We start from the raw sequence: 12,259 nt of genomic DNA, 5'->3' as shown, positions 1-12,259 counted from the left end.
CCGTTGAGATATAGTACATCGTTAGGGCCTCACAGTTTTAAATACGCATCTACTGTAGAGAGGTGAGAGGTGTCTACTAGGGAGAGTAGAGAAGTGAGAGGTGTCTACTAGGGAGAGTAGAGAAGTGAGAGGTGTGTACTAGGGAGAATTAGTACACTGCTAGCAGATATTGTCTGTTTTAGCCCGTTATGTATTGTCGTCAGCCTCACGGTTTTATAACGCGTCTACTAGGAAGAGTTTTTTCACTCCTTAGACTCCACCTTTATAAGGAATGTTTTGGGGGCGTATGTTTTGTTCCCCTTTCCATCGAACCAATGTGAGATTTCACAACTATGCTCTATTTTGATATGGATAATGATATTACCTTATGCCGGAAAAGATGCATAACTTTAAGCTTTGTAAACATCTTAATGCATCAGGGGAAGGCCATAACAGTGTTGTGTCTGTATGATTTTCTTTGAATCAAAAGACAAGAACTTCAAATTTTGGATATCAACCAAACTAATATTGAGATTCTTAGAACAGTAAAAGTAGTTGGATACATACATAATTGAGGCGACATTGAACAAAAACTCAAGCCATATTTGTTATTGGAGTTGAAGGAAAGAATGGGAATTAAAGCAGCGGAGCATCTACAATGTTGGTACAATAACAATAAGGGAGATTCCTCTAAGGGCAGCCGGCAAGACAACTGTATAGAATTGTATAACAAACTTACATTTATATGCATACATACACAAGATCGATTCCGCAAGCAGTGCACAAGCACCACATCGACACCGACACCGACATCGACATCATCGATATCCGACAGCTTCTTCATATGATAATCAAATGGAACTGTCATCCCTTTGAGAATCACTTGTACTTCCTCCGGAGGAGTTTCCAGCTCCAGCTTGCGATGAAAACAAGCCATTGAATGGCCATGGAAACGAAAATCTACTCTCAGAAGCATTATTTCTCCCATCCTCAATCTCCCCAAAACCACCACCATTATTATTAACGTTGAGGTCACCCATGAACCTAGTAGACCCACCACCATCAACATCTCGCTTGGATTCATCTGCAGGCAATTGATGCCTACAAACAGGGCAAGAACTATGAAGCTCCAGCCATGGAAGAATACAACCAGTGTGAAACTTATGCCTGCACGGCATCTCCTTGGCCTCTGCATCAACCTCAAAATCATCCAAACACACTGAACATTGCAAATTATCCTTAACTCTCACTGTGGGCAGCGCATCAACTGCCTCCTTATGCGCTGGTGGAGTGCCATATCTATTAGGATCATTCTCAGCTAGATGTTGCAATAGCAAATCCAAACCAGGTCCAACGAAATAATCACCCAGCGACCCAATGGGGTGGTTTTGATTCTCAGTTTGACCTCCTCCTCCTTGAACTACAATGGTTTGATTGAAAGGATTTATGAGAATAACCCGCTCTCGCTCTCTGTTCCTCTCTCTCTCAAAATTCTCTGATTCAGTTGCCATTCCAGCTCTAATGCCTTGGAGCAATTGTAGAATGGTAGCTGAACTCCTCCTCCTCCTCATGACTGAATCAAGCTCTCGGTCCAAGTCAGTCGGCTCAGTCAGGCGATGCCCTTCCCCTTCATCATTGTCGTTATCACCATCATCCTCATCGAACTCTAGATGCCTGAATCTTCGCCGCCCACGGGGATTTCCCATCATACCAAGCAAGATCGGGGCCCAAAGAGATAAAGCTCGCTCCGATCCAAAATCGGATTCGAGCTCATTATTGTCACGGGAAATATCGCCGTTATTCATCTCTTCGACAAAGCCACTACGGCAGAAGGGGCATTTAATTTCTACATCAATGATGGGATTCACCATTTGAGAACACATGTGACACCAATATCTTGTTGCAATTGACTCGTCCATCCTCAACGCGTGGTTCGTTCCACCTTTTCCCCTTTGTAGGATGATATCCTCCCCGCAAGAAACCACAGCTTCCGCTAATCTATTTTCTGTCACCATGAAATAAACAGAACAGGATAATCACAAATCATGTGTAGCTCATCTCGGAAAAGAAAAATTCATCAGATGCGAAGTCGAATGCGCAAAAAACTTGAAAAACTCTACACAGATCTCATGAATAATCAGATCCAGATCCCCCCCTCCCGGTCAACCATCAAAAGGGGGATTGCAGCCATCATCAAAACGTCTACTCGGCATAAAAGAAAACGATAGCCATGGATTCAAATTTGATGAAATTGTAACGAAAATGATAATTACGAACACAAACAATTATAATCAGGCGGAGGAAATGAGAAACGAAAACAAAAAAGAAGAAGAATCGAGAAGGGAATTACTTGAAAACCAAAACGAAGCGTAGAAGAATCTGGTTGAGGAATTTCCAGGAATCCGTGCGATTGCTCCGATACAATACAGCGAATTGGGTGGAAAAGGGAACGGAACGGAGGCCGAGGCGAAACCCAAAGCGCGCACGCGAGAGAGGGGGAGAGAGAGAGAGAGAGAGAGAGAGAGAGAGAGAGGGAGAGATAATTCAACAAACAATACAATGAAACGAAACAAATAAAAAACTAAAAGTAAATAAACATTCTCTCTCTCTCTCTCTCTCTCTCTCCTCTGTTGCGTCCGTGAATTTTGAAGAACAAATAATCAAATGTTTACGGACTAAATTAGTTGAAATTAAACACAAATTTCAATATTTAGAAACTAAATTTGTAATTAATTTTAAGTTAAAACGTATTTAAAACAATTCTAAATTTTTAATAATCTTGTGGGCCATACGTTTTTCAATGGTCAGTTTTTTTGTTTAATAAGTTATTCTCAATCCATTCAACCCTTTTTTTAATATATATATATATAAATCTATTAAATATTAAAATGTTATATATATATATATATAAATCTATTAAATATAAAAATTAACATTTTAAGCTCCAAATAATTAATTTTAATTTTGTATCTAATAAATTAACTATATTAAAATAAATATTTCATTTCAAATTCTCCCAAGTCCCATAGGCTTAAATATTTTATTTCGTTGCTTTATATATATTTATTTAGGAGTTTGGTCTATAGATTAACCTTGTTTTATATGGTTAAAAAAACAATACTTTATTTTTATTAAAAGGGTACATCGACACATAAATGTCCTGCTATAAATCATGATATGTTCGACATCATAGGTATTTAAAGACGAGTTAATTGGAAAATTTGTGATCTTGAAGCACAAAAATAAATTGTCGACAAGCTCAATAAATAGTATTTGTTCGGGTTGTAGATGGTTCTTATATAGTTTCATACCATGTTTATAATGTCTATATGCAAAACATTTAGTAAGAAACTTAGTTATGAAAATTATCATTAAAAATTTGGTAAAATGTTACTCTTTTATGATTTTATAAATTGAAGTTTTATTTAGTTTCATACTAGGTTTAGATTTTTTAAATATAACTAAATAAGGTATATTTAGTACAAAACTTATCGATTATGGAGAATACGTATGTATATTATATGTATGGAAGTTTAAATAGATGTACATGTGTATATATGAAAGTTTAATAGATGTGTTTATTATCACCATCGAAATCTTGTATCAGTGAGACAGCAATTGTAGAACACTTGTTTTAACCCAACGAACAAGTCAGCTGTAAGAAACTCAGACTTCATGGACAACGTCAGCGTGTGTTCAAGCCTCGAGTCACGTCTGAGAGAGATATTTTAGAAAACGTGAGTGAGAAAATACGTTGAAAACGATTTGAAAGAAAGCAATGTTATAAGCTAAAAGACATTAGGCATCAACTACGATTTTGAAATAATACCCCCTATATTACATTTTAGGCATTTTAGCATTGGTGAGTGTAAATATAATTTTAGTGAATGGTCGTGCACCCTCATTATGACAGCCTATCTAATATGAACGCAAGTAAAAAGGTGACCATTCAACAATACGTCCTAAACAAGCATGACTGGGACATTTGTCATACAACCACAAACAACAAGTCTTGGACAAACATGACATTATCTCAAACAACAATTGAGAAAGATCAAATCAAATCTAGGATCGTCATGCCATCTAAGAAATTAAACTCACCATTCAATTCCAAGTTTAGTTTGACAAAATAAAAGAGAGCCAGAAAGACATCAATATACTGGATATTGTGTCATGTTGTATAAATTAAAGGGCTTAATGTCAATATACTTGAAGGATGTTTTTGGTGGTATTTATTTCAAACGAAGAGAATAATAAACTTTATAACGAACTTTTTATTTAACTTATTTCCTTGTTCCTTCCGAAAATAATACAAAAACTTCTTTCCCTATTGAGACTTCAAAGACAATGGCATTTCTTTTACTCAGCACAGAGCCGAACGGTACAAGAACTTCCTTCAATGAAAAAATTTTATCCTGGAAAAAGAATTATAAATCTAATAATACGAAGCTGTACAAACACAACTCTACGTGAACCAACCGCACCTGAGTAGTAGTAGTAGAAGTAGTAGTAGTAGTTGGTCGTAAGCGGAATTTGTGACATCAGAATAACAGGAGGAGCACATCATAGTCAACAAATTCGCCAACTCGGGGCTCTAAACCGTCTGTTGCTGATGTCCAGCTGCATGCTCATCCTACAAAGACTTAACCCAGTTAGAATCAAATCAACATGTGGGATGTGGGGTGGGCGGAGGCACAGAAACAATCTGGGGCAGTGATGAAAATGAACAAAGCACTAGTGAAAGTTGATCCATCCTTCTATATATCGCAGCCTGAAGACTCGATTACTTCTTCGCCAGAATCAACGAATAAGCATACTACATGATATTAAGTGGGGCGACAGGATTTGAGATCATGGGTACGAATCAAAGCCTAATCACCAGTCAAGTTTGATCCATCCTTCTAGAAATCTCAGCCTAAAGAATCAATAAACTCATCCAGTTTCTCTCGTTTACTTTTAAAATGGGGGGGGGGNNGGGGGGGGGTGGGAACCTTCCATCATCGGCTACTATCCACAGTTAAATATCCAAACATAACAATTTTTTTATCTTACAACATTGGTTAGGCAGAGTGAACTAAATTCTATAAGCCTTGATAACTAACAGATTCCATTATCTGAGATAAGTACACTCACGTCGGCTACTTGGAAATGTCTGGGCAGCTTTGATCGAGACACATCTGACCCAGAAGCAGTACCATTATCACCATGACCAAAATGGGAGACCTACAGATAGAAATAGCAAGAAATGATGCTATCATTGGTTAGTTAGTCAATTGAAAAAACAGAAGACATGAATGAGGCTCAATAATATATAGGTGTAGGCACATGCAGGGGGTAGCGCAACCTCAAATGCGTAGTGTAGGAGAAACAACCCATCTTTTTTTTTCAAGGAGAGACGCATGAAATTTCAGAAAGGGGAGGAAAACCAAACTCTTCCAATTGGCAGAAAGATGGGAAACATTACGATTTATATGGAGCATAGGACTTACACTGAAAGAGACCAACCAAAAACATGATCCGTGAACCTTTCCAACAGATTTAACTTTGTAATTGAAGAGCCTATGTTTTTCTCAATCCGGAGCAAAAAAGAGGCCCCCCTCAGAGGTTGCAACCATAATTTTTTTTTTTTTTTTTCTCCCTTAAGTATATGTAGCCTTCTTTGTTAATTAATAAAATAGCAAACTCTTTTAGTGTGAGAACTTTCAACTCTCCGAACACACGCACATTCATCTTTTACCTCATTCTAATAGACCATCTCAACCTTTCTCTCTTATTCATGGAGATATTGGAGGGACCTTAAAGGGGTAAATAAATGCCACCGGAACATGTTGGTTTCTTTTATTAGTTAACTATCGCCCATTTGAGTTGGACATTTTAAAGAAAAATCGAAACTAGTTAACAATTCATTCTTTCATAAAGTGATCCTAATTCAGCTTCAAATCAAATATTAAAGTACTTAGAAGTAATTGAACAAATAAAAGTTGTGATCTCTTCAACTCTACTCTTGGATACTATCTTTAACCCCATGGCATTACGCAACAAATTTCTTGGGTTGACACATCACAACAAAGTAGTGTGGTTAAAATGCAAAAAACGCACCTTCAGGGTGAGGTGAAGTTGTTCTAGCTGCAAACTGTTCCAAAAACTAATGTCCTTTTACATCCTCAAGTTCAAGACACCCGTAAAAAACTTTCATGTCTCAATTGTAGCCTAAAATGTATTGCCTTTGTTTATTTCTATCCTCAACACCATACAAAACTTGATACCCAATCCATGAAATGTACCTTATAGAATACTCACCAAACAAGAAAGCATACAAATGCTATTATCCTCTAATATTTTAATTCTTTTACACCACCATCAACCTCCTTGAAACACGATCTAAGATATGAACATTTTCAGAAAGTCATACTACACAAAAAATTGAACCTTCTAGGAAATTTTGGCTTTCTACAGCAAGGAAAAGATGGAGGAGCTGGTCGGGAGAGGGTTCACCAGACAATGAAAGAAAGGAACTACAAGAAAATCCTTCAGAAGGACTAAGACCCCAAAGACGATAATCGTCCCTCCCAAGGCTAACCAAAAACTACCCAATCGAAGACAAAAAAGCCACAACATCTGTCATTTCCCTATCGGACAACAAATGGTGAATTAAGCATATCGAAATACATAATGACCAAATGAAGCATGGTGAAATAGATTCACTTCATCAATGAGATAATTGAAATAAACATAATCAACTTGAGAGATGTGTCTTCCTAATAACAAGTTGCAAACATTTACAAGGCTCTACATCGAACCAATGGTAGGGTTGGTCTTCAACAAAATGACTAGCATATATCATCCAGCTTGAGGAGTACAAAAATCAAATTTTTATTGATAAAAAATATTATTTCCTCATATATGCTTAGTATATTATTAAGACCTAAAAGTTGTTATTCCCCCGATGTAGACAACATATAAAGACTCCCTTTTCACTCGAGATATATAGATTCTAACCTATGGCCTCTCAAGTCTCCCTTTTTGGATAGGAAACAAAGTTATTACTAAAAAAAAAAATGATTCTATTAAAATCAACAACCTAGACACACATCATTGAGCCTAACAAGGAGTAAAAAAAATGGCCTCCACTCAAGGAACGAGGGACAATTACAAAAAGATATGTTAGGGCACTCCAAATAGGGGTCGTTTACCTTCTTTTATGAATAACCAAATTTCCATGGAGAAAAAAATGAAAGAGTACAAGGGCATACAAGAAAGAGAGCTCACAAAAGGAGGCAAACTAAAGAAAGGGTCTCCAATCTAACAAAAACAAAACCTAACAGATAATTATAAAACAGCTTAACCATTGCAGCCCACAAAGAGACGTTGAACCTATTAAGAGCCCAACCGTCACACCAAAACCTCTCTCTCAAGCACTTTAAAGACCTTGGTATTCCTCTCTTCCCAAAGATCATACAAAACAACACACACCCCATTCAGCTACAACAACCTTCCCCTACCATGAAAGGAAGGTGGAGAAGGAACCTCTCAATCATCTCACTGCACTTATGTCTAGCCATACTCAAGCCAAACTCCTTGAAGAAACAGCTCCAACCCCAATATAAAGAGGTCGCATACATGACCCACAAAATCAAAGAAGGTGAGCTTAGAAAGTTGAGCACTTCAAGCATTACACCATTAAACTCTAGCTTTGACCTTTAACCTCCAGCATAGATTAATTCAATTAGCCCACATTCAATCTTCTTAGGGAAGCTGCAAGTAAAAAAAAAAAAAAAGGATTAAAATGAAACTTCAGCCTCTATAAGCAAATAACAGTGATGGACGAGGTGGTCGTTGGATGCTGGCTTGACTCGTACATCAAACGTATATGGGGCAATAAGGCATAATTTGGATCTCTTTTTGTACTCTATCCAAGGTATAAAGGTTATTGCAGGCTAAGGACCACATAAAAAAATAGTTTCTTTTCCATATCAACATGCTAAGTGTTCATTAAAAAAAAAGAATGGTCGAGGTGAACGACTTGGTTGGCTAAATTTATCGTGGTCATGAATATTAAGGAACATAACAAAGAAACCCCATTTCGTTCATTATTCCACCTCTCTATCACAATATCTCTTCTAAACTAAGGATTCTAAGTTTTGTTAGTGGTCAACCCATAGCTATAAATATAGAAAAACTTGTAGTTTAAAAAGAATAATCAGGGAAAAGTATCACCAAGCGAAGAAGGATAGCCAACTATCTTCCCAAAATACTTGGTGTGGTTTCTAGGCTTAAAATGGAAATTAACTTCCCAGCCAACTATCTTTCCAAAATCTTATCTCAGGACAGACTTAAAATGGGAGTTAACTTCCAAGAAACTCCTAGTTTGGAGATGTCCTTTCATGGGTAACAAAGGTCTTTCACTTTCAAATGGTTTGGGAACCAAACATCTCTGTATTGATCATACCTGCTTCTAATAATTGTTTTCTACAACATTTATCATCCTCAGAATATCTCTGGTTCGTAGCCATTTGGCCAAGAGTGCTGACTAAATGACCACCCCATTACTCTTTGCACCTTACTAAAGACAGCCTCTAATAATTTTCTCTAAATAAATACTGGCTTTACCTCAGATGTATATGTAGCAGCACAAGCCTAGCACTAGCAAATATTGTCCTCTTTAGGCTTTTCCTTATGAGCTTCCCCTCAAGGTTTTAAAACATGCTTACTAGGTGGAGGTTTCCACACCCTAATAAGGAATGTTTCATTCCCCTCTCCAACTAACATGGGATCTCAAAATACATCCCCCTTGGGGGCCCAACGTCCTCGCTAGCACACCACCCAGTGTTTGGTTTTGATAACATTTGTAACAGTCTAAGCCCACCGCTAACAGAAATTGTCTTCTTTGGACTTTCTCTTTTGGGCTTCCCCTCAAGGTTTTAAAACATGTCTGCTAGGGAGAGGTTTCCACACCTTTCTCGTTCCCCTCTCCAACCAATATGGGATCTAACAATATGTTAAGGAAATAGAGAGGAACAACAGAAGGCACCAAGTAACAGTAGTAAGTCTTCATGCCTTCAATATTAGGAAGCCTTTTCATTCAGCCAACTTTTTACTAATGTTATCTACACTTGGATCCACTAGTACATGTGAAGGAAGACGCTTTTTGTCCACATTCACATTGTCAAAAAGGAATTTTGAATATTTATATTCAAGCTCGAGGGCCAACGATCTTCAACAAAAAAAAAAGCCACAATTTCATCAATTTGAAACTATCACAATTTCATCACTTTAATTTCCAGTCTTAAAACCTTCCAACTTATCTTTTTTTTTTTTTTTTTTACTAACTTCAACAAACCAACTCAAAGAATCGACCACCAGAGTAGAGAGGAAAAGGGGAAAGAAAATCCTCCTGCCTTATATCTCGAATAGTCCTCCCATTGTAGTGGAGAGAGTCGTAGATCCACCTTCTCCATCTAAAGGCTGAAACCTTTTCTCTCCATTATCATATCTAAGTGAAGGATCCATCAACCTTCTCATATACTTCTCATATACTTTTCCAAAATTGATCTCTCCTATCAAACGAAAGGGGAAAAAATCTTGGGGATGAAGCCTTTATTATTATTGCTAAGGTAATCATCTAATGATTCAGCTGCAAGAGAAATGGCATCCATGATATGTCTGTCTCCTGTAAAAACCATTTGCATGTCATCAATGATGAAAGGGAGCACTTTGTGTAATCTACCACTAGAACATTACAAACCATCAAGGACTCTCGGGTCATGGAGAGTGTTTGTTAGTAAGCATTCTCTCTCATTCGCTTGATCTTTCATCTCACTCCCACTATTAGGTCTAATATAGCTAAGTACTCATGGAGATGAATTGACGCCATTTACTTCATCCAAAGGTCCTACTCGATGGTATTAGGTTTATAAGCAAACATCGAGGATTTAGATTAGACTTTGTGAAGAGGTCACCTATTCAATACAAATTTTAAAGACATTTGAAATCGGTTTAGCTCCAATTCATCCTAATAAAGTGGATTTCTACGATAATAAAAATAATTATAGTAATAGTGATAAAATTTTATTTGCTCTTCAAAAGTATTTATAAACAAAAAAAACCTTCATTCAGTAAAGGAAACTTGTAATAAGGCTAACCCTCTTCATCTTGTAAGAATTGAATGCTGAAATTCGGTATTATATTAACTACATATGAAAAGAATACCATGGAAAACTAAATGGATAAAGCAATAGGATCGCAGCAGAAAATTTAGAACTAGTAAATGAATGACAATGGATCAATGACGGTTGCATGAAAGAGTGCTTAAAATAAATTGATACGTTACCCCAGACAGACATTTACTATCTTGACCATCTTCGAAGAGGGACGAGTAATAAGTTGGATCATAGATAGAGCCCCCTATTATATCATCAGAAACTGAGGGCTCTCTAACTGCAACTGGAGTAGCAGGGCTAAGAAAACTATTTCTCAAATCATAATCTGCCTCTCGGGGGATTGGAGTTTCCATGTATGAAATCCCCAATCTGTAAATTTGAATCCACAGTAGTGAAGACGATAGTCTAACAGAAAATCCAGTAATCTGCATTGCCAGAGTAAGCTTCACTGAAAAGGTAAAAAAGGGTCCATATTTCTCAGATGAGATGTTCCTGCATATAAGCAATCTTTCATTCAATTAACAGGGTAAAATAGCCAGCAATCAGCATCATGCATCAATCTAGAAGCACGTTATGCACGTACGCACTTGATGAGCATTAAAAAAGAAAATGCAGGCACAAAGATGGGTGTCAGAAGAATGCATTGCTCAAATAAGTTTTTACAGAAAAAAAATATATATAATAAATAAATAATAAAAAACCCTCTCCAGCTATACAAGATCGAAGCTTTCTTCAAAACGTATAAAACATTCAAATATTGTTGCAACTATACAACATCAAAGCTCCCTTCAAAATCCTTTTTAATTAATCATAGCTAAGTCAAAATCATATTTCGTCCGGAATTAGAATTTCAACTTTGAGTGTGAAGTTTCTGCATTCATCAAATTAGATTCATCTATTTCATATACGGCAGTGCTTCCATGGACCGGTGAGGAAGGTTTATCATGAAATTATCCAACTAGTTAAAGAGTAAAGAACTGTAGGAGTATAATAAGCGGCTTCAACGTTGGAAATGCATTTTTAGGGGCGGACACGGAACATGCTGGCTATCATACTAGTCATATCAATATGCGTGGTAGAATTATATTATAACACATACTTGTTCTGTATGCATCCTTTCTAATTTTACTCTATAGACAGGGACAAGACATCGCTAAATTCACCAAGCAGTCCAGACTCACGTTCTCAAACAAACTAAACATGCTGAGATTACTAAAACGAGAGAGCTAGAGAGAGACCATGTGTCGTAGGCAAAAAGAAGGAACCAGGAGATGTCGAGGAAAATCGCAGAGAACAGGAGAACAGCATATGTACGGCCAAGACTCTGACTGCTGCTCTCGATGGCTACCAAAGCGAATAATGCGATCGCCAAATTTACAAGTAATACACCGTTGTACAATGCCCCTAGGGATCCAACCAATGCGCACCCGATCTTTCTCATACGTATGTAGATAAATTAGATTAAGAATTCAAAAACGTAAATAACAAAGAACAAAGAAAAGAAGGCGGAGATATGGGGAAGAATGCACCTGTATATAAATGAGAATAACTGCGAAAGATTGAAGCCTGTCATAATCACGAAGCCATGGCCGAATTCGATCTCTCAATGAATTGCAAAGCATCATATACCATTTGAAAGAAAAACCACCCACCCACCAGTGAACCGTCCCAACCTCGTATCCACCTCCGGCCACCGCACTCTCCACTCGATAATTTGCTTTACACTCTTTTCTGTCGTTCTCTCTCTCTGATTCTTCTCCTCTTTTGAGCCTCTTCCCCCTTTCTGAGCTGAATTAGACCGCGAAATTCATGAGCGTGCGCGAGCTCGCGAGGAGCACGAGTTCGATGCACAGCGAGAACGGAACAACGTGAAGACAGAATCAGTTACAAAGAAGGATAAATTTTGAAAGAGTGTGGAAGGCATTTCTTGAGAGAATTAGACCATTTTTTAGGTTAAAAACTGCTAAATTTAGTCCCAATTTTAACCACTAGTTTAGGGTTAATTCTAATGAATATATATATATATATATATATTGAGATGGGAGAGGTTCTTGCTGTTCTTCGACGGGGATAAACACGAGGTGGTGTGCCAGTAAGGATGTTGAGCCCAAAGGAGGAGG

General features: G+C 37.4%; 2 protein-coding genes across 5 annotated transcripts; both read right to left on the bottom strand.

The window, feature by feature from the left end:
* Window positions 1-520: 520 nt before the first annotated feature.
* LOC111491659 (E3 ubiquitin-protein ligase SIRP1-like) lies at window positions 521-2,544 on the bottom strand. 2 transcript variants are annotated; one of them, XM_023140664.1, is made up of 2 exons: window positions 2,330-2,544; window positions 521-1,984 (listed from the first exon to the last, which is right to left on the bottom strand). In XM_023140664.1, exon 2 carries the CDS (start codon window positions 1,896-1,898, stop codon window positions 831-833), a length of 1,068 nt encoding a protein of 355 aa, XP_022996432.1. In that variant the 5' UTR covers window positions 1,899-1,984; window positions 2,330-2,544; the 3' UTR covers window positions 521-830. The 2 variants fall into 2 exon arrangements, with proteins under 2 accessions (XP_022996432.1, XP_022996433.1); XM_023140665.1 differs by lacking the exon at window positions 2,330-2,544 and adding an exon at window positions 2,100-2,312.
* Window positions 2,545-3,477: 933 nt separating this feature from the next.
* LOC111491660 lies at window positions 3,478-12,063 on the bottom strand. Of its 3 annotated transcripts, XR_002719730.1 has the most exons (6): window positions 11,669-12,062; window positions 11,378-11,571; window positions 10,310-10,631; window positions 5,113-5,202; window positions 4,464-4,612; window positions 3,478-3,693 (listed from the first exon to the last, which is right to left on the bottom strand). XR_002719730.1 is itself a non-coding variant. In XM_023140666.1 (5 exons), exons 1-5 carry the CDS (start codon window positions 11,762-11,764, stop codon window positions 4,574-4,576), a joined length of 741 nt encoding a protein of 246 aa, XP_022996434.1. In that variant the 5' UTR covers window positions 11,765-12,062; the 3' UTR covers window positions 4,243-4,573. The 3 variants fall into 3 exon arrangements, 2 of the variants coding, with proteins under 2 accessions (XP_022996434.1, XP_022996435.1); XM_023140666.1 differs by lacking the exon at window positions 3,478-3,693 and having other exon boundaries at window positions 4,243-4,612; XM_023140667.1 differs by lacking the exons at window positions 3,478-3,693; window positions 4,464-4,612; window positions 5,113-5,202 and adding an exon at window positions 7,283-7,734 and having other exon boundaries at window positions 11,669-12,063.
* Between the last annotated feature and the right edge of the window lie 196 nt (window positions 12,064-12,259).

Source organism: Cucurbita maxima, unplaced genomic scaffold (assembly GCF_002738345.1).
Source record: "Cucurbita maxima cultivar Rimu unplaced genomic scaffold, Cmax_1.0 Cma_Scf00016, whole genome shotgun sequence".
In the NCBI taxonomy this organism is placed as follows: domain Eukaryota; kingdom Viridiplantae; phylum Streptophyta; class Magnoliopsida; order Cucurbitales; family Cucurbitaceae; genus Cucurbita; species Cucurbita maxima.
Note: the sequence above shows the minus strand (reverse complement) of the source record. Positions and strands in the feature narration are given on the sequence as shown.

Bases quoted from the DNA above. Each gene is read 5' to 3' on its own strand.
- LOC111491659 (XM_023140664.1), bottom strand. From the start codon at position 1,898: ATGGACGAGTCAATTGCAACAAGATATTGGTGTCACATGTGTTCTCAA.
- LOC111491660 (XM_023140666.1), bottom strand. From the start codon at position 11,764: ATGATGCTTTGCAATTCATTGAGAGATCGAATTCGGCCATGGCTTCGT. The intron at 11,572-11,668 runs GTGCATTCTTCC...CGTATGAGAAAG, and splicing joins TTATTCTCATTTATATACAG to ATCGGGTGCGCATTGGTTGG. The intron at 5,203-10,309 runs GTAACGTATCAA...TTCTATCTGTAG, and splicing joins ATAGTAAATGTCTGTCTGGG to GTCTCCCATTTTGGTCATGG.